At 48.0% G+C, this 27,265-nt stretch overlaps 1 protein-coding gene across 1 annotated transcript in view; it reads right to left on the bottom strand.

The window, feature by feature from the left end:
* Positions 1-27,265, bottom strand: part of LOC135570700 (intermembrane lipid transfer protein VPS13B-like) — a 47,480-nt gene that overhangs the window by 8,409 nt on the left and 11,806 nt on the right. The window contains exons 4-6 of the mRNA XM_065016653.1: positions 16,413-16,580; positions 3,671-3,852; positions 2,915-3,083 (exon numbers count right to left, since the gene is read on the bottom strand). Coding sequence (XP_064872725.1) covers positions 2,915-3,083; positions 3,671-3,852; positions 16,413-16,580 — 519 coding nt within the window. The remainder of the gene's footprint in view (positions 1-2,914; positions 3,084-3,670; positions 3,853-16,412; positions 16,581-27,265) is intronic.

Genomic DNA, 27,265 nt, shown 5'->3' with positions numbered 1-27,265 from the left:
CAGTAACACACAGTCACACACAGTAACACACAGTAACACAGGTCACACACAGTCACACACAGTAACACAGAGTCACACACAGTCACACACAGTCACACACAGTAACACACAGTCACACACAGTAACACACAGTAACACACAGTAACACAGAGTCACACACAGTAACACACAGTCACACACAGTCACACACAGTCACACACAGTAACACAGAGTCACACACAGTCACACACAGGTCACACACAGTCACACACAGTAACACAGAGTCACACACAGTCACACACAGTCACACACAGTCACACACAGTAACACACAGTCACACACAGTCACACACAGTCACACACAGTCACACACAGTAACCACACAGTCACACACAGTCACACACACAGTCACACACACAGTCACACACAGTCACACACACAGTCACACACACAGTAACACACAGTCACACAGTCACACACAGTCACACACAGTCACACACAGTCACACACACAGTCACACACAGTCACACACACAGTCACACACAGTCACACACAGTCACACACAGTCACACACAGTCACACACTAAGAGAGTCTTTCCAGTTCATTAGTAAGAAAAAGAAAAAACACTTTTCATGAAAAGGATGAATTAATATTCTCTTTGTTCTGAAGAGAAACAATTAAAAGTCACGGACGATTAGCATGTCCTGAGTGGATACACACTGAATCCATTACACACACACACACACACTCTCTCACAGACACACACACACACACACACACACACACACACACACACACAGACACACACTCTCTCACACACACACACACACACACACACACACACACACACACACACACACACACAATCTCTCACAGACACACACACTCTCTCACACACACACACACACACACACACACACACACACACAATCTCTCACAGACACACACACACACACACAATCTCTCACAGACACACACTCTCACAGACACACACACACACACACTCTCTCTCTCACAGACACACACACACACACACACACACACACACACATCTCTCACACACACACACACACACACACACACACACACTCTCACAGACACACACACACGTTCTGTTACAACATTGTCAGTTACTGGAACAGGCCACAGTCAGCGGGAGATTGGCATACACCAATTACACACCCACAGAGAAACACACACACACACACAGAGAAACACACACACAGAGAAACACACACACACACACACACACACACACAGAGAAACACACACACACACACACAGAAACACACACACACACACACACAGAAACACACACACAGAAACACACACACACACAGAGAAACACACACACACACACACACAGAAACACACACACACAGAGAAACACACACACACACACACACACAGAGAAACACACACACACACACACAGAGAAACACACACACACACACAGAGAAACACACACACACACACAGAGAAACACACACACACACAGAAACACACACACACAGAGAAACACACACACACACACACACAGAGAAACACACACACAGAGAAACACACACACACACACACACACAGAGAAACACACACACACAGAGAAACACACACACACACACACACAGAGAAACACACACACACAGAGAAACACACACACACAGAGAAACACACACACACACACAGAAACACACACACACACACACACACACAGGGAATTACAGGCCTCTCTCATCTTTTTAAGTGGGAGAACTTGCACAATTGGTGGCTGACTAAATACTTTCTTGCCCCACTGTAACATTGGAATCAGTTATAGAATCCATGTCCCTCTACGGTTGTGAGGTCTGGAGTGACGGAGCCCGGCCCGGTCGTAGTGACTAACCTGGTGTAGTGATGACCTCTCCCTCCCCTCCCCTCTCCCTCCTCCCCCCTATAATAAAGGGCAGTATCCACCAGACTAACCTGGTGTAGTGATGACCTCTCCCTCCCCTCCCCTCTCCTCCCCCTCCTCCCCCTGTAATAAAGGGCAGTATCCACCAGACTAACCTGGTGTAGTGATGACCTCTCCCTCCCCCTCCTCCCCTGTAATAAAGGGCAGTATCCACCAGACTAACCTGGTGTAGTGATGACCTCTCCCTCCCCTCCTCTCCCCCCCCCCTCCTCCCCCTGTAATAAAGGGCAGTATCCACCAGACTAACCTGGTGTAGTGATGACCTCTCCCTCCCCTCCCCTCTCCTCCCCCTGTAATAAAGGGCAGTATCCACCAGACTAACCTGGTGTAGTGATGACCTCTCCCTCCTCCTCCTCCCCTCCCTCCCTCCTCCCCTGTAATAAGGGCAGTATCCACCAGACTAACCTGGTGTAGTGATGACCTCTCCCCCTCCTCCTCCTCCTCCTCTCCCTCCTCCCCCGCAGTATCCACCAGACTAACCTGGTGTAGTGATGACCTCTCCCTCCCCTCCCCTCCTCTCCCTCCTCCCCCTATAATAAAGGGCAGTATCTACCAGACTAACCTGGTGTAGTGATGACCTCTCCCTCTCCCTCCCCCTGTAATAGAGGGCAGTATCCACCAGACTAACCTGGTGTAGTGATGACCTCTCCCTCTCCCTCCCCTCCCCCTGTAATAGAGGGCAGTATCCACCAGACTAACCTGGTGTAGTGATGACCTCTCCCTCCCCTCTCCTCCCCTCCTCCCCTGTAATAGAGGGCAGTATCCACCAGACTAACCTGGTGTAGTGATGACCTCTCCTCCCCCTCCCCCTCTCCTCCCCCTCCTCTCCCTCCCCTCCTCCCCCTGTAATAGAGGGCAGTATCCACCAGACTAACCTGGTGTAGTGATGACCTCTCCCTCCCCTCCCCTCTCCTCCCCTCTCCTCCCCCTCCTCTCCCTCCCCTCCTCCCCCCTGTAATAGAGGGCAGTATCCACCAGACTAACCTGGCGTAGTGATGACCTCTCCATGTCCGCTCCCCTCCTCCGCCTCTCCGTCCTTCCCTCCTCCTATCTCTCCGTAGTAGAGGCTGAGGACCAGCTCCATGATCCTGATGAACATGGGCAGCTGCTGGTCTGTGATAGACAGCTTCAGGGACTCCACCATCGTCTGGATCTGACAGGAGGAAGAGGAGGAAGAGGAGGAAGAGGAAACAGTTAATAAAGAGAGACATGAAGACCAGGGCTCTCCAACCCTGTTCCTGTAGAGAGACGTGATGACCAGGGCTCTCCAACCCTGTTCCTGTAGAGAGACGTGAAGACCAGGGCTCTCCAACCCTGTTCCTGTAGAGAGACGTGAAGACCAGGGCTCTCCAACCCTGTTCCTGTAGAGAGACGTGAAGACCAGGGCTCTCCAACCCTGTTCCTGTAGAGAGACGTGAAGACCAGGGCTCTCCAACCCTGTTCCTGTAGAGAGACGTGAAGACCAGGGCTCTCCAACCCTGTTCCTGTAGAGAGACGTGAAGACCAGGGCTCTCCAACCCTGTTCCTGTAGAGAGACGTGAAGACCAGGGCTCTCCAACCCTGTTCCTGTAGAGAGACGTGAAGACCAGGGCTCTCCAACCCTGTTCCTGGAGGGTATCTCACAAGAAAGACAGACACAGACAGACAGACAGACAGACAGACAGTAGGCCTGTGCGTCTCAGACAGACAGACAGACAGACAGACAGACAGACAGACAGACAGACAGACAGTAGGTCTCACCTTGATGACAGCAGGGATCTTAGAGTTGATGTTCTGGTAGGTGAAGTGGAGTCGGGTCCTGAAGGAACACTTGTAGAGGAGAGGATCCTGGTAGAACTGGATCTTCCCACTACCGTTCCTCTTATCCAGACACACAGTACAGTCACTGAAGTTGATCACTTTACGAAGCACCAGGTCAGGAGCTGGGGGCAAGACACTTAGTCAACATATAAATCACATTCATTTAACGAGGCAAGTCAGTTAAGAACAAATTCTTATTTGTAATGACGGCCTACTCCGGGCAAAATCAGGACGACGCTGGGTCGACAGGGACTCCAAATCACGGCGGTTGTGATACAGACTGGATTCGAACCAGGGTGTCTGTAGTGACGTCTCTTGCACTGAGATGCGCCACTCTGGAGACCAATACACATATTTATCAGTAGTGAAATGCTTGTGTTCCTAGCTCCAACAGTGCAGTAGTATCTAACTAAATGCTTGTGTTTCTAGCTCCAACAGTACAGTAGTATCTAACTAAATGCTTGTGTTCCCAGCTCCAACAGTACAGTAGTACCTAACTAAATGCTTGTGTTCCTAGCTCCAACAGTACAGTAGTATCTAACTAAATGCTTGTGTTCCTAGCTCCAACAGTACAGTAGTATCTAACTAAATGCTTGTGTTCCTAGCTCCAACAGTGCAGTAGTATCTAACTAAATGCTTGTGTTTCTAGCTCAAACAGTACAGTAGTATCTAACTAAATGCTTGTGTTTCTAGCTCCAACAGTACAGTAATATCTAACTAAATGCTTGTGTTTCTAGCTCCAACAGTAATATCTAACTAAATGCTTGTGTTCCTAGCTCCAACAGTACAGTAGTATCTAACTAAATGCTTGTGTTTCTAGCTCCAACAGTACAGTAATATCTAACTAAATGCTTGTGTTTCTAGCTCCAACAGTAATATCTAACTAAATGCTTGTGTTCCTAGCTCCAACAGTGCAGTAATATCTAACTAAATGCTTGTGTTTCTAGCTCCAACAGTACAGTAGTATCTAACTAAATGCTTGTGTTCCTAGCTCCAACAGTAGTATCTAACTAAATGCTTGTGTTTCTAGCTCCAACAGTGCAGTAGTACCTAACTAAATGCTTGTGTTTCTAGCTCCAACAGTACAGTAGTATCTAACTAAATGCTTGTGTTCCTAGCTCCAACAGTAGTATCTAACTAAATGCTTGTGTTTCTAGCTCCAACAGTACAGTAATATCTAACTAAATGCTTGTGTTTCTAGCTCCAACAGTAATATCTAACTAAATGCTTGTGTTCCTAGCTCCAACAGTACAGTAGTATCTAACTAAATGCTTGTGTTCCCAGCTCCAACAGTGCAGTAGTATCTAACTAAATGCTTGTGTTCCCAGCTCCAACAGTACAGTAGTATCTAACTAAATGCTTGTGTTCCTAGCTCCAACAGTGCAGTAGTATCTAACTAAATGCTTGTGTTCCTAGCTCCAACAGTAGTATCTAACTAAATGCTTGTGTTCCCAGCTCCAACAGTAGTATCTAACTAAATGCTTGTGTTCCTAGCTCCAACAGTACAGTAGTATCTAACTAAATGCTTGTGTTTCTAGCTCCAACAGTACAGTAGTATCTAACTAAATGCTTGTGTTCCTAGCTTCAACAGTGCAGTAGTATCTAACTAAATGCTTGTGTTCCCAGCTCCAACAGTGCAGTAGTATCTAACTAAATGCTTGTGTTCCTAGCTTCAACAGTGCAGTAGTATCTAACTAAATGCTTGTGTTCCTAGCTCCAACAGTACAGTAGTATCTAACTAAATGCTTGTGTTCCCAGCTCCAACAGTACAGTAGTATCTAACTAAATGCTTGTGTTCCTAGCTCCAACAGTACAGTAGTATCTAACTAAATGCTTGTGTTCCCAGCTCCAACAGTACAGTAGTACCTAACTAAATGCTTGTGTTCCTAGCTCCAACAGTGCAGTAGTATCTAACTAAATGCTTGTGTTTCTAGCTCCAACAGTAATATCTAACTAAATGCTTGTGTTCCTAGCTCCAACAGTACAGTAGTATCTAACTAAATGCTTGTGTTCCTAGCTCCAACAGTACAGTAGTATCTAACTAAATGCTTGTGTTTCCAGCTCCAACAGTGCAGTAATATCTAACTAAATGCTTGTGTTCCTAGCTCCAACAGTGCAGTAGTATCTAACTAAATGCTTGTGTTTCCAGCTCCAACAGTGCAGTAATATCTAACTAAATGCTTGTGTTCCTAGCTCCAACAGTACAGTAGTATCTAACTAAATGCTTGTGTTCCTAGCTCCAACAGTGTAGTAGTACCTAACTAAATGCTTGTGTTCCTAGCTCCAACAGTACAGTAGTATCTAACTAAATGCTTGTGTTCCCAGCTCCAACAGTGCAGTAGTATCTAACTAAATGCTTGTGTTCCTAGCTCCAACAGTAGTATCTAACTAAATGCTTGTGTTCCTAGCTCCAACAGTACAGTAGTATCTAACTAAATGCTTGTGTTCCTAGCTCCAACAGTGCAGTAGTATCTAACTAAATGCTTGTGTTTCTAGCTCCAACAGTACAGTAGTATCTAACTAAATGCTTGTGTTTCTAGCTCCAACAGTACAGTAGTATCTAACTAAATGCTTGTGTTCCTAGCTCCAACAGTAGTATCTAACTAAATGCTTGTGTTCCCAGCTCCAACAGTAGTATCTAACTAAATGCTTGTGTTCCTAGCTCCAACAGTACAGTAGTATCTAACTAAATGCTTGTGTTCCCAGCTCCAACAGTACAGTAGTATCTAACTAAATGCTTGTGTTCCTAGCTTCAACAGTGCAGTAGTATCTAACTAAATGCTTGTGTTCCCAGCTCCAACAGTGCAGTAGTATCTAACTAAATGCTTGTGTTCCTAGCTTCAACAGTGCAGTAGTATCTAACTAAATGCTTGTGTTCCTAGCTCCAACAGTACAGTAATATCTAACTAAATGCTTGTGTTCCTAGCTCCAACAGTACAGTAGTATCTAACTAAATGCTTGTGTTCCTAGCTCCAACAGTGCAGTAATATCTAACTAAATGCTTGTGTTCCCAGCTCCAACAGTGCAGTAGTATCTAACTAAATGCTTGTGTTCCTAGCTCCAACAGTAGTATCTAACTAAATGCTTGTGTTCCCAGCTCCAACAGTGCAGTAGTATCTAACTAAATGCTTGTGTTCCTAGCTCCAACAGTAGTATCTAACTAAATGCTTGTGTTCCTAGCTCCAACAGTGCAGTAGTATCTAACTAAATGCTTGTGTTCCTAGCTTCAACAGTGCAGTAGTATCTAACTAAATGCTTGTGTTTCTAGCTCAAACAGTACAGTAGTATCTAACTAAATGCTTGTGTTTCTAGCTCCAACAGTACAGTAATATCTAACTAAATGCTTGTGTTTCTAGCTCCAACAGTAATATCTAACTAAATGCTTGTGTTCCTAGCTCCAACAGTACAGTAGTATCTAACTAAATGCTTGTGTTCCTAGCTCCAACAGTGCAGTAATATCTAACTAAATGCTTGTGTTCCCAGCTCCAACAGTGCAGTAGTATCTAACTAAATGCTTGTGTTCCTAGCTCCAACAGTAGTATCTAACTAAATGCTTGTGTTCCCAGCTCCAACAGTGCAGTAGTATCTAACTAAATGCTTGTGTTCCTAGCTCCAACAGTAGTATCTAACTAAATGCTTGTGTTCCTAGCTCCAACAGTGCAGTAGTATCTAACTAAATGCTTGTGTTCCTAGCTTCAACAGTGCAGTAGTATCTAACTAAATGCTTGTGTTTCTAGCTCAAACAGTACAGTAGTATCTAACTAAATGCTTGTGTTTCTAGCTCCAACAGTACAGTAATATCTAACTAAATGCTTGTGTTTCTAGCTCCAACAGTAATATCTAACTAAATGCTTGTGTTCCTAGCTCCAACAGTACAGTAGTATCTAACTAAATGCTTGTGTTTCTAGCTCCAACAGTACAGTAATATCTAACTAAATGCTTGTGTTTCTAGCTCCAACAGTACAGTAGTATCTAACTAAATGCTTGTGTTCCTAGCTCCAACAGTGCAGTAATATCTAACTAAATGCTTGTGTTTCTAGCTCCAACAGTACAGTAGTATCTAACTAAATGCTTGTGTTCCTAGCTCCAACAGTAGTATCTAACTAAATGCTTGTGTTTCTAGCTCCAACAGTGCAGTAGTACCTAACTAAATGCTTGTGTTTCTAGCTCCAACAGTACAGTAGTATCTAACTAAATGCTTGTGTTCCTAGCTCCAACAGTAGTATCTAACTAAATGCTTGTGTTTCTAGCTCCAACAGTACAGTAATATCTAACTAAATGCTTGTGTTTCTAGCTCCAACAGTAATATCTAACTAAATGCTTGTGTTCCTAGCTCCAACAGTACAGTAGTATCTAACTAAATGCTTGTGTTCCCAGCTCCAACAGTGCAGTAGTATCTAACTAAATGCTTGTGTTCCCAGCTCCAACAGTACAGTAGTATCTAACTAAATGCTTGTGTTCCTAGCTCCAACAGTGCAGTAGTATCTAACTAAATGCTTGTGTTCCTAGCTCCAACAGTAGTATCTAACTAAATGCTTGTGTTCCCAGCTCCAACAGTAGTATCTAACTAAATGCTTGTGTTCCTAGCTCCAACAGTACAGTAGTATCTAACTAAATGCTTGTGTTTCTAGCTCCAACAGTACAGTAGTATCTAACTAAATGCTTGTGTTCCTAGCTTCAACAGTGCAGTAGTATCTAACTAAATGCTTGTGTTCCCAGCTCCAACAGTGCAGTAGTATCTAACTAAATGCTTGTGTTCCTAGCTTCAACAGTGCAGTAGTATCTAACTAAATGCTTGTGTTCCTAGCTCCAACAGTACAGTAGTATCTAACTAAATGCTTGTGTTCCCAGCTCCAACAGTACAGTAGTATCTAACTAAATGCTTGTGTTCCTAGCTCCAACAGTACAGTAGTATCTAACTAAATGCTTGTGTTCCCAGCTCCAACAGTACAGTAGTACCTAACTAAATGCTTGTGTTCCTAGCTCCAACAGTGCAGTAGTATCTAACTAAATGCTTGTGTTTCTAGCTCCAACAGTAATATCTAACTAAATGCTTGTGTTCCTAGCTCCAACAGTACAGTAGTATCTAACTAAATGCTTGTGTTCCTAGCTCCAACAGTACAGTAGTATCTAACTAAATGCTTGTGTTTCCAGCTCCAACAGTGCAGTAATATCTAACTAAATGCTTGTGTTCCTAGCTCCAACAGTGCAGTAGTATCTAACTAAATGCTTGTGTTTCCAGCTCCAACAGTGCAGTAATATCTAACTAAATGCTTGTGTTCCTAGCTCCAACAGTACAGTAGTATCTAACTAAATGCTTGTGTTCCTAGCTCCAACAGTGTAGTAGTACCTAACTAAATGCTTGTGTTCCTAGCTCCAACAGTACAGTAGTATCTAACTAAATGCTTGTGTTCCCAGCTCCAACAGTGCAGTAGTATCTAACTAAATGCTTGTGTTCCTAGCTCCAACAGTAGTATCTAACTAAATGCTTGTGTTCCTAGCTCCAACAGTACAGTAGTATCTAACTAAATGCTTGTGTTCCTAGCTCCAACAGTGCAGTAGTATCTAACTAAATGCTTGTGTTTCTAGCTCCAACAGTACAGTAGTATCTAACTAAATGCTTGTGTTTCTAGCTCCAACAGTACAGTAGTATCTAACTAAATGCTTGTGTTCCTAGCTCCAACAGTAGTATCTAACTAAATGCTTGTGTTCCCAGCTCCAACAGTAGTATCTAACTAAATGCTTGTGTTCCTAGCTCCAACAGTACAGTAGTATCTAACTAAATGCTTGTGTTCCCAGCTCCAACAGTACAGTAGTATCTAACTAAATGCTTGTGTTCCTAGCTTCAACAGTGCAGTAGTATCTAACTAAATGCTTGTGTTCCCAGCTCCAACAGTGCAGTAGTATCTAACTAAATGCTTGTGTTCCTAGCTTCAACAGTGCAGTAGTATCTAACTAAATGCTTGTGTTCCTAGCTCCAACAGTGCAGTAGTATCTAACTAAATGCTTGTGTTCCTAGCTCCAACAGTAGTATCTAACTAAATGCTTGTGTTCCCAGCTCCAACAGTGCAGTAGTATCTAACTAAATGCTTGTGTTCCTAGCTCCAACAGTAGTATCTAACTAAATGCTTGTGTTCCTAGCTCCAACAGTGCAGTAGTATCTAACTAAATGCTTGTGTTCCTAGCTTCAACAGTGCAGTAGTATCTAACTAAATGCTTGTGTTCCTAGCTCCAACAGTACAGTAGTATCTAACTAAATGCTTGTGTTTCTAGCTCCAACAGTACAGTAGTACCTAACTAAATGCTTGTGTTCCTAGCTCCAACAGTAGTATCTAACTAAATGCTTGTGTTCCTAGCTCCAACAGTACAGTAGTATCTAACTAAATGCTTGTGTTCCTAGCTCCAACAGTACAGTAATATCTAACTAAATGCTTGTGTTCCTAGCTCCAACAGTACAGTAGTATCTAACTAAATGCTTGTGTTCCTAGCTCCAACAGTAATATCTAACTAAATGCTTGTGTTCCTAGCTCCAACAGTAGTATCTAACTAAATGCTTGTGTTCCTAGCTCCAACAGTGCAGTAGTATCTAACTAAATGCTTGTGTTCCTAGCTCCAACAGTGCAGTAGTATCTAACTAAATGCTTGTGTTCCTAGCTCCAACAGTAATATCTAACTAAATGCTTGTGTTCCTAGCTCCAACAGTGCAGTAGTATCTAACTAAATGCTTGTGTTCCTAGCTCCAACAGTACAGTAGTATCTAACTAAATGCTTGTGTTCCTAGCTCCAACAGTGCAGTAGTATCTAACTAAATGCTTGTGTTCCTAGCTCCAACAGTGCAGTAGTATCTAACTAAATGCTTGTGTTCCTAGCTTCAACAGTGCAGTAGTACCTAACTAAATGCTTGTGTTCCTAGCTCCAACAGTGCAGTAGTATCTAACTAAATGCTTGTGTTCCTAGCTCCAACAGTGCAGTAGTATCTAACTAAATGCTTGTGTTCCAACAGTACAGTAGTATCTAACTAAATGCTTGTGTTCCAACAGTACAGTAGTATCTAACTAAGTGCTTGTGTTCCTAGCTCCAACAGTAGTATCTAACTAAATGTATCTAACCATTCACAAATCTAAATGTAAAATAGTGGAATTAAGAAATGCAGAAATATTAGTACGAGCAATGTTGAATTCCGGAGTAAAAATATACTGTAAAAGAGAGAGAAACGGAGAGAGAGAGAGAGACAGAGAGAGAGAGAGACAGAGAGAGAGAGAGAGAGAGAGAGAGAGAGAGAGAGAGAGAGAGAGAGAGAGAGAGACAGAGAGAGAGAAACAGAGAGAGAGAAACAGAGAGAGAGAGAAACAGAGAGAGAGAGAAAACAGAGAGAGAGAGAAACAGAGAGAGAGAGAAACAGAGAGAGAGAGAAACAGAGAGAGAGAGAGAAACAAGAGAGAGAGAGAGAGAGAGAGAGAGAGAGAGAAAAGAGAGAGAGAGAGAGAGAGAGAGAGAGAGAGAGAGAGACAGAGAGAGAGAGAAACAGAGAGACAGAGAGAGAGAGAGAAGCAGAGAGACAGAGAGAGAGAGAGAAGCAGAGAGACAGAGAGAGAGAGAGAAGCAGAGAGACAGAGAGAGAGAGATGTCCAGGCCCTGGCAGTAAATTCCCATTATCTCTGAGTCCGCTTCAAACAGCCAGAAAGAGAAGACATTCTGCAGAGTCACTTGTCTCTTAAGTACCGAGCCATTTAGAAGTGGACAACCTGTTCTCACTAAGGGCTGTTAATGGCTTAATGGACAATTACAGTTACAGTCAACAGTCCACTTAGTCTGGTCGCCGAGACGACCACTTCAAATTCCAAAGGGCCCCAGAACCAACACGCTGTGTACTGACTGTTCTACCCCAGAACCAACACGCTGTGTACTGACTGTTCTACCCCAGAACCAACACGCTGTGTACTGACTGTTCTACCCCAGAACCAACACGCTGTGTACTGACTGTTCTACCCCAGAACCAACACGCTGTGTACTGACTGTTCTACCCCAGAACCAACACGCTGTGTACTGACTGTTCTACCCCAGAACCAACACGCTCTGTACTGACTGTTCTACCCCAGAACCAACACGCTGTGTACTGACTGTTCTACCCCAGAACCAACACGCTGTGTACTGACTGTTCTACCCCAGAACCAACACGCTGTGTACTGACTGTTCTACCCCAGAACCAACACGCTAAGGCCTGGACCTTGTAGTGTAAACTACCCCAGTGTGTGTCCCCTATATAGTCCTGGTTAACAGGTGTGTGTGTGTTCCCTATATAGTCCAGGTTAACAGGTGTGTTCCCTATATAGTCCTGGTTAACAGGTATGTCCCCTATATAGTCCTGGTTAACAGGTGTGTCCCCTATATAGTCCAGGTTAACAGGTGTGTCCCCTATATAGTCCAGGTTAACAGGTGTATGTGTTCCCTATATAACAGGTGTGTTCCCTATATAGTCCAGGTTAACAGGTGTGTTCCCTATATAGTCCAGGTTAACAGGTGTGTCCCCTATATAGTCCAGGTTAACAGGTGTGTCCCCTATATAGTCCAGGTTAACAGGTGTATGTGTTCCCAATATAACAGGTGTGTTCCCTATATAGTCCAGGTTAACAGGTGTGTTCCCTATATAGTCCAGGTTAACAGGTGTGTTCCCTATATAGTCCAGGTTAACAGGTGTGTGTGTCCCTATATAGTCCAGGTTAACAGGTGTGTTCCCTATATAGTCCAGGTTAACAGGTGTGTCCCCTATATAGTCCAGGTTAACAGGTGTGTCCCCTATATAGTCCAGGTTAACAGGTGTGTCCCCTATATAGTCCAGGTTAACAGGTGTGTCCCCTATATAGTCCAGGTTAACAGGTGTGTTCACTATATAGTCCAGGTTAACAGGTGTGTCCCCTATATAGTCCAGGTTAACAGGTGTGTCCGTCCCCTATATAGTCCAGGTTAACAGGTGTGTCCGTCCCCTATATAGTCCAGGTTAACGTGTGTGTGTGTCCCCTATATAGTCCAGGTTAACGTGTGTGTGTGTCCCCTATATAGTCCAGGTTAACAGGTGTGTGTGTTCCCTATATAGTCCAGGTTAACAGGTGTGTCCGTCCCCTATATAGTCCAGGTTAACATGTGTGTGTGTCCCCTATATAGTCCAGGTTAACAGGTGTGTGTGTTCCCTATATAGTCCAGGTTAACAGGTGTGTCCCCTATATAACAGGTGTGTCCCCTATATAACAGGTGTGTCCCCTATATAACAGGTGTGTCCCCTATATAACAGGTGTGTCCCCTATATAACAGGTGTGTCCCCTATATAACAGGTGTGTCCCCTATATAACAGGTGTGTCCCCTATATAACAGGTGTGTCCCCTATATAACAGGTGTGTCCCCTATATAACAGGTGTGTCCCCTATATAACAGGTGTGTCCCCTATATAACAGGTGTGTCCCCTATATAACAGGTGTGTCCCCTATATAACAGGTGTGTCTCCTATATAACAGGTGTGTCCCCTATATAACAGGTGTGTCCCCTATATAACAGGTGTGTGTCCCCTATATAACAGGTGTGTCCCCTATATAACAGGTGTGTGTGTCCCCTATATAGTCCAGGTTAACAGGTGTGTCCCCTATATAGTCCAGGTTAACAGGTGTGTGTCCCCTATATAGTCCAGGTTAACAGGTGTGTCCCCTATATAGTCCAGGTTAACAGGTGTGTCCCCTATATAGTCCAGGTTAACAGGTGTGTCCCCTATATAGTCCAGGTTAACAGGTGTGTCCCCTATATAACAGGTGTGTGTGTCCCCTATATAGTCCTGGTTAACAGGTGTGTCCCCTATATAGTCCAGGTTAACAGGTGTGTCCCCTATATAGTCCAGGTTAACAGGTGTGTTCCCTATATAGTCCAGGTTAACAGGTGTGTCCCCTATATAGTCCAGGTTAACAGGTGTGTCCCCTATATAGTCCAGGTTAACAGGTGTGTCCCCTATATAGTCCAGGTTAACAGGTGTGTCCCCTATATAGTCCAGGTTAACAGGTGTGTCCCCTATATAGTCCAGGTTAACAGGTGTGTTCACTATATAGTCCAGGTTAACAGGTGTGTGTGTCCCCTATATAGTCCAGGTTAACGTGTGTGTGTGTCCCCTATATAGTCCAGGTTAACGTGTGTGTGTGTCCCCTATATAGTCCAGGTTAACAGGTGTGTGTGTTCCCTATATAGTCCAGGTTAACAGGTGTGTCCGTCCCCTATATAGTCCAGGTTAACAGGTGTGTCCGTCCCCTATATAGTCCAGGTTAACATGTGTGTGTGTCCCCTATATAGTCCAGGTTAACAGGTGTGTGTGTTCCCTATATAGTCCAGGTTAACAGGTGTGTGTGTTCCCTATATAGTCCAGGTTAACAGGTGTGTCCCCTATATAACAGGTGTGTGTCCCCTATATAACAGGTGTGTCCCCTATATAACAGGTGTGTCCCCTATATAACAGGTGTGTCCCCTATATAACAGGTGTGTCTCCTATATAACAGGTGTGTCCCCTATATAACAGGTGTGTCCCCTATATAACAGGTGTGTGTCCCCTATATAACAGGTGTGTCTCCCCTATATAACAGGTGTGTCCCCTATATAACAAGTGTGTCCCCTATATAACAGGTGTGTCTCCTATATAACAGGTGTGTCCCCTATATAACAGGTGTGTGTCCCCTATATAACAGGTGTGTCCCCTATATAACAGGTGTGTGTGTCCCCTATATAGTCCAGGTTAACAGGTGTGTGTCCCCTATATAGTCCAGGTTAACAGGTGTGTGTCCCCTATATAGTCCAGGTTAACAGGTGTGTCCCCTATATAGTCCAGGTTAACAGGTGTGTCCCCTATATAGTCCAGGTTAACAGGTGTGTCCCCTATATAGTCCAGGTTAACAGGTGTGTCCCCTATATAGTCCAGGTTTACAGGTGTGTGTCCCCTATATAGTCCAGGTTAACAGGTGTGTCCCCTATATAGTCCAGGTTAACAGGTGTGTGTCCCCTATATAGTCCAGGTTAACAGGTGTGTCCCCTATATAACAGGTGTGTGTGTCCCCTATATAGTCCTGGTTAACAGGTGTGTCCCCTATATAGTCCAGGTTAACAGGTGTGTCCCCTATATAGTCCAGGTTAACAGGTGTGTCCCCTATATAGTCCAGGTTAACAGGTGTGTGTCCCCTATATAGTCCAGGTTAACAGGTGTGTCCCCTATATAACAGTCCCCAGTCCTGGTTAACAGGTGTGTCCCCTATATAGTCCAGGTTAACAGGTGTGTCCCCTATATAGTCCAGGTTAACAGGTGTGTCCCCTATATAGTCCAGGTTAACAGGTGTGTGTCCCCTATATAGTCCAGGTTAACAGGTGTGTCCCCTATATAACAGGTGTGTGTGTCCCCTATATAGTCCAGGTTAACAGGTGTGTCCCCTATATAGTCCAGGTTAACAGGTGTGTCCCCTATATAGTCCAGGTTAACAGGTGTGTTCCCTATATAGTCCAGGTTAACAGGTGTGTCCCCTATATAGTCCAGGTTAACAGGTGTGTCCCCTATATAGTCCAGGTTAACAGGTGTGTCCCCTATATAGTCCAGGTTAACAGGTGTGTCCCCTATATAGTCCAGGTTAACAGGTGTGTCCCCTATATAGTCCAGGTTAACAGGTGTGTTCACTATATAGTCCAGGTTAACAGGTGTGTGTGTCCCCTATATAGTCCAGGTTAACAGGTGTGTCCGTCCCCTATATAGTCCAGGTTAACAGGTGTGTCCGTCCCCTATATAGTCCAGGTTAACGTGTGTGTGTCCCCTATATAGTCCAGGTTAACAGGTGTGTGTGTTCCCTATATAGTCCAGGTTAACAGGTGTGTCCGTCCCCTATATAGTCCAGGTTAACAGGTGTGTCCGTCCCCTATATAGTCCAGGTTAACATGTGTGTGTGTCCCCTATATAGTCCAGGTTAACAGGTGTGTGTGTTCCCTATATAGTCCAGGTTAACAGGTGTGTCCCCTATATAACAGGTGTGTGTCCCCTATATAACAGGTGTGTCCCCTATATAACAGGTGTGTCCCCTATATAACAGGTGTGTCCCCTATAACAGGTGTGTCCCCTATATAACAGGTGTGTCCCCTATATAACAGGTGTGTCCCCTATATAACAGGTGTGTCCCCTATATAACAGGTGTGTGTCCCCTATATAACAGGTGTGTCCCCTATATAACAGGTGTGTCCCCTATATAACAGGTGTGTCCCCTATATAACAGGTGTGTCCCCTATATAACAGGTGTGTCCCCTATATAACAGGTGTGTCCCCTATATAACAGGTGTGTCCCCTATATAACAGGTGTGTCCCCTATATAACAGGTGTGTGTCCCCTATATAACAGGTGTGTCTCCCCTATATAACAGGTGTGTCCCCTATATAACAAGTGTGTTCCCTATATAACAGGTGTGTCCCCTATATAACAGGTGTGTGTCCCCTATATAACAGGTGTGTCTCCCCTATATAACAGGTGTGTCTCCCCTATATAACAGGTGTGTCCCCTATATAACAGGTGTGTTCCCTATATAACAGGTGTGTCCCCTATATAACAGGTGTGTCCCCTATATAACAGGTGTGTCCCCTATATAACAGGTGTGTCCCCTATATAACAGGTGTGTCCCCAGCTGACCTGTGATGTCCATAAAGGCTCGGTCCCAGAACTCGTGGACGGTGTAACTCTCAGCAGAGGTGATGTTGACAGACAGAACGATGTCGTCCTCAACGTACTTCAAGATCAGGTTGTTGACCACAATGTTGACGTTGTTCACCACCCGACGGATCAGACTCTGGACGTAGCCTGGAGGGACACACACACACACGCGCGCACACGCACGCACACGCGCACACGCACACGCACACACAAAAAACATACACACACACACACAACACACACACACACACACACACACACACACACACACACACACACACACACACACACACACACACACACCATTAATTCAGTGTTAATACCCAGTGAAACAGAGACAATTCAGAGCTTCCTTAAAGCAACATTCCCTGGGAGCTAACCCTGACCCCTGACCTCTACCCTAACCTCTCCTCTAACCCTGACCCCTGATCTCTACCCTGACCCCTGATCTCTACCCTAACCCATAACCTCTCCTCTAACCCTGACCTCTCCTCTTAGACTCTAACCCTGACCTCTCCTCTCAGACTCTAACCCTGACCTCTCCTCTCCTCTCAGAGTCTAACCCTGACCTCTCCTCTCCTCAGACTCTAACCTCTCCTCTCCTCAGACTCTAACCCTGACCTCTCCACTCCTCTCAGACTCTAACCCTGACCTCTCTTAAGACTCCAACCCTGACCTCACCTCTCCTCAGACTCTAATCCTGACCTCTCCACTCCTCTCAGACTCTAACCCTGACCTCTCCTAAGACTCCAACCCTGACCTCACCTCTCCTCAGACTCTAACCCCGACCTCTCCACTCCTCTCTGACTCTAACCCTGACCTCTCCTCAGACTCTAACCCTGACCTCTCCTCACTCTAACCCTGACCTCTCCTCTCCTCAAACTCTAACCCTGACCTCTCCTCTCCTCAAACTCTAACCCTGACCTCTCCTCTCCTCAAACTCTAACCCTGACCTCTCCTCTCCTCAAACTCTAACCCTGACCTCTCCTCTCCTCAGACTCTAACCCTGACCTCTCCTCAGACTCTAACCCTGACCTCTCCTCTCCTCAGACTCTAACCCTGACCTCTCCACTCCTCTCAGACTCTAACCCTGACCTCTCCACTCCTCTCAGACTCTAACCCTGACCTCTCCTCTCCTCAAACTCTGACCCTGACCTCTACACTCCTCTCAGACTCTAACCCTGACCTCTCCTCTCCTCAAACTCTAACCCTGACCTCTCCACTCCTCTCAGACTCTAACCCTGAACTCTCTTCAGACTCTAACCCTGACCTCTCCACTCCTCTCAGACTCTAACCCTGAACTCTCTTCAGACTCTAACCCTGACCTCTCCTCTGACTAACCCTGACCTCTCCTCTGACTCTAACCCTGACCTCTCCACTCCTCTCAGACTCTAACCCTGACCTCTCCTCTGACTCTAACCCTGACCTCTCCTCTCCTCTGACTCTAACCCTGACCTCTCCTCAGACTCTAACCCTGACCTCTCCACTCCTCTCAGACTCTAACCCTGACCTCTCCTCTCCTCTGACTCTAACCCTGACCTCTCCTCTCCTCAGACTCTAACCATAACCTCTCCTCTGACTCTAACCCTGACCTCTCCTCTGACTCTAACCCTGACCTCTCCTCTGACTCTAACCCTGACCTCTCCTCTGACTCTAACCCTGACCTCTCCTCTGACTCTAACCCTGACCTCTCCTCTGACTCTAACCCTGACCTCTCCTCTGACTCTAACCCTGACCCTCCTCTGACTCTAACCCTGACCTCTCCTCTGACTCTAACCCTGACCTCTCCTCTGACTCTAACCCTGACCTCTCCTCTGACTCTAACCCTGACCTCTCCTCTGACTCTAACCCTGACCTCTCCTCTGACTCTAACCCTGACCTCTCCTCTGACTCTAACCCTGACCTCTCCTCTGACTCTAACCCTGACCTCTCCTCTGACTCTAACCCTGACTCTCCTCTGACTCTAACCCTGACCTCTCCTCTGACTCTAACCCTGACCTCTCTCTGACTCTAACCCTGACCTCTCCTCTGACTCTAACCCTGACCTCTCCTCTGACTCTAACCCTGACCTCTCCTCTGACTCTAACCCTGACCTCTCCTCTGACTCTAACCCTCTCCTCTCCTCAGACTCTAACCCTGACCTCTCCTCAGACTCTAACCCTGACCTCTCCTCAGACTCTAACCCTGACCTCTCCTCAGACTCTAACCCTGACCTCTCCTCAGACTCTAACCCCTCCTCTCCTCAGACTCTAACCCCTCCTCTCCTCTGACTCTAACCCTGACCTCTCCTCTCCTCAGACTCTAACCCTGACCTCTCCCTCTCCTCAGACTCTAACCCTGACTCTCCCTCTCTCAGACTCTCCTCTCCTCAGACTCTAACCCCCTCTCCTCTCCTCAGACTCTAACCCTGACCTCCTCTCCTCAGACTCTAACCCCGACCTCTCCTCTCCTCAGACTCTAACCCTGACCTCTCCTCTCCCTCAGACTCTAACCTGACCTCTCCTCAGACTCTAACCCTGACCTCTCCCTCCTCAGACTCTAACCCTGACCTCTCTCAGACTCTAACCCTGACCTCTCCTCTCTCAGACTCTAACCCTGACCTCTCCTCTCCTCAGACTCTAACCCTGACCTCTCCTCAGACTCTAACCCTGACCTCTCCCTCCTCAGACTCTAACCCTGATCTCTCCTCTCCTCTCAGACTCTAACCCTGACCTCTCCTCTGACTAACCCCGACCTCTCCTCTCCTCAGACTCTAACCCTGACCTCTCCTCTCCTCAGACTCTAACCCTGACCTCTCCTCTCCTCAGACTCTAACCCTGACCTCTCCTCTGACTCTAACCCCGACCTCTCCTCTCCTCAGACTCTAACCCTGACCTCTCCTCTCCTCAGACTCTAACCCTGACCTCTCCTCTTCTCTGACTAACCCCGACCTCTCCTCTCCTCAGACTCTAACCCTGACCTCTCCTCAGACTCTAACCCTGACCTCTCCTCAGACTCTAACCCTGACCTCTCCTCTGACTAACCCCGACCTCTCCTCTCCTCAGACTCTAACCCTGACCTCTCAGACTCTAACCCTGACCTCTCCTCAGACTCTAACCCTGACCTCTCCTCTCCTCAGACTCTAACCCTGACCTCTCCTCAGACTCTAACCCTGACCTCTCCTCTCCTCAGACTCTAACCCTGACCTCTCCTCTCCTCAGACTCTAACCCTGACCTCTCCTCAGACTCTAACCCTGACCTCCTCTCCTCAGACCTAACCCCTGACCTCTCCTCAGACTCTAACCCTGACCTCTCCTCTCCTCAGACTCTAACCCTGATCTCTCCTCTCCTCTCAGACTCTAACCCTGACCTCTCCTCCTAACCCGACCCTCTCCTCTCCTCAGGCTCTAACCCTGACCTCTCCTCTCCTCAGACTCTAACCCTGACCTCTCCTCTCCTCAGACTCTAACCCTGACCTCTCCTCTGACTCTAACCCCGACCTCTCCTCTCCTCAGACTCTAACCTGACCTCCTCTTAGACTCTAACCCTGACCTCTCCTCAGACTCTAACCCTGACCTCTCCTCTCCTCCTAACCCTCCTCTCCTCTCCTCAGACTCTAACCCTCCTCTCCTCAGACTCTAACCCTGACTCTCTCCCTCAGACTCTAACCCTGACCTCTCTTGACTCCAACCCTGACCTCACCTCTCCTCAGACTCTAAACCCTGACCTCTCAGACTCTAACCCTGACCTCTCCTAAGACTCCAACCCTGACCTCACCTCTCCTCAGACTAACCCTGACCTCTCCACTCCTCTCTGACTCTAACCCCTGACCTCTCCTCAGACTCTAACCCTGACCTCTCCTCACTCTAACCCTGACCTCTCCTCTCCTCAAACTCTAACCCCTCTCCTCTCCTCAAACTCTAACCCTGACTCTCCTCTCCTCAAACTAACCCTGACCTCTCCTCTCCTCAAACTCCTAAGCCCTCCCAGACTCCTCTAACCCTGACCTCTCCTCAGACTCTAACCCTGACCTCTCCTCTCCTCAGACTCTAACCCTGACCTCTCCACTCCTCTCAGACTCTAACCCTGACCTCTCCTCCTCTCAGACTCTAACCCTGACCTCTCCTCTCCTCAAACTCTGACCCTCCCTACACTCCTCTCAGACTCTAACCTCCACTCTAACCCTCCCTCTCCCTCCTCTCAGACTAACCCTGAACTCTCTTCAGACTCTAACCCTGACCTCTCCCTCTCTCAGACTCTAACCCTGAACTCCTTCAGACTCTAACCCTGACCTCTCCTCTCTATCCCTGACCTCTCCTCTGACTCTAACCCCTGACCTCTCCACTCCTCTCAGACTCTAACCCTGACCTCTCCTCTGACTCTAACCATGACCTCTCCTCTCCTCTGACTCTAACCCTGACCTCTCCTCAGACTCTAACCCTGACCTCTCCACTCCCTCTCAGACTCTAACCCTGACCTCTCCTCTCCTCTGACTCTAACCCTGACCTCTCCTCTCCTCAGACCTAACCATAACCTCTCCTCTGACTCTAACCCTGACTCTCCCTGACTCTAACCCTGACCTCTCCTCTGACTCTAACCCTCCCTCCCTGACCCTAACCCTGACCTCTCCTCAGACTCTAACCCTGACCTCTCCTCTGACTCTAACCCTGACTCTCCTAACTAACCCTGACCTCTCCTCTCTAACTCTCCTCAGACTCTAACCCTGACCTCTCCTCTGACTCTAACCCTGACTCCTCTGACTCTAACCCTGACCTCTCCTCTGACTCTAACCCTGACCTCTCCTCTCCTCTAACCCACCTCTCCTCTGACTCTAACCCTGACCTCTCTCCTCAGACTCTAACCCTGACCTCTCCTCTGACTCTCCCTGACCTCTCCTCTGACTCTAACCCTCTCCTCTCCTCAGACTCTAACCCTGACCTCTCCTCAGACTCTAACCCTGACCTCTCCTCAGACTCTAACCCTGACCCTCAGACTCTAACCCTGACCTCTCCTCAGACTCTAACCCTCCTCTCCTCTGACTCTAACCTCCTCTGACTCTAACCCTGACCTCTCCTCCTCAGACTCTAACCCTGACCTCCTCAGACTCTAACCCTGACCTCTCCTCTCCTCTCAGACTCTAACCCTGACCTCTCCTCTCCTCAGACTCTAACCCCGACCTCTCCTCTCCTCAGACTCTAACCCCGACCTCTCCTCTCCCAAACTCTAACCCTGACCTCTCCACTCCTCTGACTCTAACCCTGACCTCTCCTCAGACTCTAACCCTGACCTCCCTCTCCTCAGACTCTAACCCTGACCTCTCCTCAGACTCTAACCCTGACCTCTCCCTCTCAGACTCTAACCCTGACCTCTCCTCTCCTCAGACTTTAACCCTGCCTCTCCTCAGACTCTAACCCTGACCTCTCTCTCCTCAGACTCTAACCCTGACCTCTCCTCAGACTCTAACCCTGACCTCTCCTCTCCTCAGACTCTAACCCTGACTCCTCTCCTCAGACTCTAACCCTGTCTCTCCTCAGACTCTAACCCTGACCTCTCCCTCCTCAGACTCTAACCCTGACCTCTCCTCTGACTAACCGACCTCCTCCTCTCCTCAGACCTAACCCTGACCTCTCCTCTCCCAGACTCTAACCCCTCTCTCCTCAGACTCTAACCCTGACCTCTCCTCTGACTCTGTTACCTCTCCTCTCCTCAGACTCTAACCCTGACCTCTCCTCTCCTCAGACTCTAACCCTGACCTCTCCTCTTCTCTGACTGGGGGTGACCTCTCCTCTCCTCAGACTCTAACCCTGACCTCTCAGACTCTAACCCTGACCTCTCCTCAGACTCTAACCCTGACCTCTCCCTGGTGTGACCCTCCTCCAGACTCTAACCCTGACCTCTCAGACTCTAACCCTGACCTCTCCTCAGACTCAAACTCTCTCCTCTCTAACCCCCACCTAACCCCTGACCTCCTCTCCTCAGACTCCTGACCTCTCCTCTCCTCAGACTCTAACCTGACCTCTCCTCAGACTCTAACCCACCTCTCCTCCTCAGACTCTAACCTGACCCCTCAGACTCTAACCCTGACCCTCCTCTCCTCAGACTCTAACCCTGATCTCCCTCCTCTCAGACTCTAAACCTCTCCTCTATCCCACCACCCCCACCTCTCCTCTCCTCAGGCTCCACTCTCAACTCCTCAGAAACCCCTCTCCTCTCCTCACCTCTAACCCTGACCTCTCCTCTGACTCTAACCCCACCTCTCCCTCCTCAGACCTAACCCTGACCTCTCCTCTCCTCAGACTCTAACCCCGACCTCTCCTCCCAGACTCTAACCCTGACCTCTCAGACTCTAACCCTGACCCTCCTCAGACTCCAACCCCCCCTCTCCTCCTCCCCCTCAGACTTCTCTCCCCTACCCCACCTCCCTCTCCAACCCCAACCCTCCTCTCCCAACTCTAACCCCTCCTCAGACCCAACCCTCCTCCCAACTCCTCATCCCACCACCCCTACTCTCCCTCCCTCTTCCATACTCCCTCCACTCCCTCTCCCTCCATACCCCTCCTCCCAAACTCCTCTATCCCACCACCCCACTCTCCCCCTCCCTCCATTCCCTCCACCCAAACTCCCTATCTCACCTCCCCCAACTCTCCCTCCTCTCCCTCCCAAACTCCCTATCCCACCACCCCCCCCTCCCTCTCCCTCCAGCTCAAACCCTCTATCCCACCACCCCACTCTCCCTCCCTCCCTCTCTCCCTCCACCCCAGCCTCCTATACTGGCTCAAACTCCTTGGTCCCACCACCCCACTCTCCTGTCTCTGTAAAACTCTCCCTCCTCCCTAAACTCCCCTCCCAGGACCTCCCTTCCCAAACTACTATGGTCTCCCTCCTCCCTCTCTCCTCCCCTCCCTCCTCCCAAACTCCTCTGTAAGGCTGTCCCTCCTCTCCCTCCCTCCTCCCAAACTCCTCTATCAGGACCACCCCCTCTCCCTCCCTCTTCCATACACCCTCCACTCCATGTGCTCTGAATCTCCAGACTCCCTCCTCCCAAACTCCTCTATCCCACCCCACTCTCCCTGTCCCTCTCCTCCCAAAGGCTCTATCCCAACTCCCCTACTATCCCCTCCTCCCCCTCCCTCCCTCCCACCTCCCTCCTCTTTATACTGGACTCCTTGGTTAACCATGTCTCTGTAAGGCTGTACCAACTGATCCAGGACCAGCCTTTATACTGGACTCCTTGGTTAACCATGTCTCTGTAAGGCTGTACCAACTGATCCAGGACCAGCCTTTATACTGGACTCCTTGGTTAACCATGTCTCTGTAAGGCTGTACCAACTGATCCAGGACCAGCCTTTATACTGGACTCCTTGGTTAACCATGTCTCTGTAAGGCTGTACCAACTGATCCTGGACCAGCCTTTATACTGATCCTGGACCAGCCTTTATACTGGACTCCTTGGTTAACCATGTCTCTGTAGGGCTGTACCAACTGATCCTGGACCAGCCTTTATACTGGACTCCTTGGTTAACCATGTCTCTGTAAGGCTGTACCAACTGATCCTGGACCAGCCTTTATACTGGACTCCTTGGTTAGAACAGAGGTCCATGAATAGAGGGACTGTTCTGTTATTTTTTCTCACGACCAAAACACACATGTACAAAGTTATATGTGTGTGTGTGTGTGTGTGTGTGTGTGTGTGTGTGGTGTGTGTGGTGTGTGTGGTGTGGTGTGTGTGTGTGTGTGTGTGTGTGTGGTGTGTGTGTGTGGTGTGTGTGTGTGTGGTGTGTGGTGTGTGTGTGTGTGTGTGTGTGTGTGTGTGTGTGGTGTGTGTGTGTGTGGTGTGGGTGTGTGTGTGTGTGTGTGTGTGCGTGTGTGTGTGGTGTTGGGGTCAGTCAGAAGGTTCCTGTCACACCTGCAGACTGAGCTCTGAGCTGGGCAGTAAAACAGCCTCCTGCTATTCCCATTCTGGATCTAATTTACCTGTTTCACCACCGACCGAGGCCCACTCCCGCGCCCGGTCAGCCCAGAGCCTTACACCCCTCCACCCCACCCACAGCCCTCCACCCCAACCCCCAGCCCTCCACTCCAACCCACAGCCCTCCACTCCAACCCACAGCCCTCCACCCCAGCCCTCCACCCCAACCCCCAGCCCTCCACCCCACCCACAGCCCTCCACCCCAACCCCCAGCCCTCCACCCCACGCTCCACCCCCACCCCTCTACTCCAACCCCTCTACTCCAACCCCAACCCCTCTAATCCAACCCCCACCCCTCTACTCCCACCCCAACCCCTCTACTCCAACCCCACCCCCCCACCCCTCTACTCCAACCCCCTCTACTCCAACCCCAACCCCTCTACTCCAACCCCAACCCCTCTATTCCAACCCCAACCCCTCTACTCCAACCTCCACCCTCCACCCAAACCCCAGCCCTCCACCCAAACCCCCACCCCTCCACCCAAACTCCCATCCCTCCACCCCAACCCCCATCCCTCCACCCCAACCCCCATCCCTCCACCCTAACCCCCATCCCTCTACTCCAACCTCCACCCCTCCACCCAAACCCCCAGCCCTCCACCCAGTCCCCCACCCCTCCACCCAAACCCCCATCCCTCCACTCCAACCCCCATCCCTCCACCCCTACCCAGAGCCCTCCACCCCACTTCGTGCCACTCTAAACTTCTGTAAACAATTGACACAGCCAGCACCTGTGCCTCAGCCCACAGGGAGGAAGCCCACTTAAAACTGTTCAACCATAAAATGACTGGAAAAACCAGCCTTTACATGAGCTCAGCAACACAGACCCAAGTCAAGTAGTCTCCTCTGTGGAATACAGGACCAGACTACTTGACATGAGCTCAGCAACACAGACCCAAGTCAAGTAGTCTCCTCTGTGGAATACAGGACCAGACTACTTGACATGAGCTCAGCAACACAGACCCAAGTCAAGTAGTCTCCTCTGTGGAATACAGGACCAGACTACTTGACATGAGCTCAGCAACACAGACCCAAGTCAAGTAGTCTCCTCTGTGGAATACAGGACCAGACTACTTGACATGAGCTCAGCAACACAGACCCAAGTCAAGTAGTCTCCTCTGTGGAATACAGGACCAGACTACTTGACATGAGCTCAGCAACACAGAGCCAAGTCAAGTAGTCTCCTCTGTGGAATACAGGACCAGACTACTTGACATGAGCTCAGCAACACAGACCCAAGTACACCAGTAGACATCTCAGCAACACCTCTGTGGAATACAGGACCAGACTACTTGACATGAGCTCAGCACACAGAGCCAAGTCAAGTAGTCTCCTCTGTGGAATACAGGACCAGACTACTTGACATGAGCTCAGCAACACAGAGCCAAGTCAAGTAGTCTCCTCTGTGGAATACAGGGTACTTGAATGAGTTCAGCAACACAGACCCAAGTTAGTCTCCTCTGTGGATGGTTTACATTTAACATTACAACACAGACCCAAGTCAAGTAGTCTCCTCAGAGGCAGACGCAACTTGGTGATCCACAGAGCCAGCGTCAAGTAGTGGGTCTGTGGAATTCAGGGTCTGAATGGTTCTGGGTCTGAATGGTTTACATTTAACATTACTGAAGGTTATGGGCCTGAATGGTTATGGGTCTGAATGGTTCTGGGTCTGAATGGTTCTGGGTCTGAATGGTTATGGGTCTGAATGGTTTCTGGGTCTGAATGGTTCTGGATCTGAATGGTTCTGGGTCTGAATGGTTCTGGATCTGAATGGTTCAGGGTCTGAATGGTTATGGGTCTGAATGGTTCTGGATCTGAATGGTTATGGGTCTGAATGGTTATGGGTCTGAATGGTTATGGGTCTGAATGGTTATGGGTCTGAATGGTTCTGGATCTGAATGGTTATGGGTCTGAATGGTTATGGGTCTGAATGGTTATGGGTCTGAATGGTTCTGGATCTGAATGGTTCAGGGTCTGAATGGTTCTGAGTCTGAATGGTTATGAGTCTGAATGGTTCAGGGTCTGAATGGTTATGAGTCTGAATGGTTCAGGGTCTGAATGGTTTTGGGTCTGAATGGTTCTCTCTTCTTTCAAACTACCTGTGAGTTCTATTGACTGCTGAATTCAACACTCAACAAACAAGAGCTTTCATCCTTCTTCCAAGAGAAATGCCCAAACTTCAACAAACAAGAGCTTTCATCCCTCTTCCTGCCCAAACTTCATCCCTCTTCCAAGAGAAATGCCCAAACTTCACTAAACAAGAGCTTTCATCCCTCTTCCAAGAGAAATGCCCAAACTTCACTAAACTTTTGCCACAAAGTTGGAAGCACAGAATCATCTAGAATGTCATTGTATGCTGTCGCGTTAAGATTTCCCTTCACTGGAACTAAGAGGACGGAACCATGAAAAACAGCCCCAGACCATTATTCCTCCTCCACCAAACTTTACAGTTGACACTATGCATTGGGACAGGTAGCGTTGCCCTGGCATCCGCCAAACCCAGATTTGTCCATCAGACTGCCAGATGGTGAAGTGTGATTCATCACTCCAGAGAACGTGTTTCCACTGATCCAGAGTCCAGAAGAGGTGAGCTTTACACCAGTCCAGCCAAGGTTTGGCATTATGCATGGTGATCTGAAGCTTGTGGGCGGCTGCTCGGCCATGGAAACCCATTTCATGAAGCTCCCGACTAACAGTTCTTGTCCTGACGTTGCTTTCAGAGGCAGTTTGGAACTTGGTATTGAGTGTTGCAACCGAGGACAGAATATTTTTTACGCACCTCAGCCCACGTTGGTCCCTTTCTGTGAGCTTGTGTGGCCTACCACTTCACAGCTGAGCCGTTGTTGCTCCTAGACATTTCCACTTCACAATAACAGCACTTACA

This window comes from Oncorhynchus nerka, unplaced genomic scaffold, assembly GCF_034236695.1.
Source record: "Oncorhynchus nerka isolate Pitt River unplaced genomic scaffold, Oner_Uvic_2.0 unplaced_scaffold_920, whole genome shotgun sequence".
Taxonomy (NCBI): Eukaryota; Metazoa; Chordata; class Actinopteri; order Salmoniformes; family Salmonidae; genus Oncorhynchus; species Oncorhynchus nerka.
Note: the sequence above shows the minus strand (reverse complement) of the source record. Positions and strands in the feature narration are given on the sequence as shown.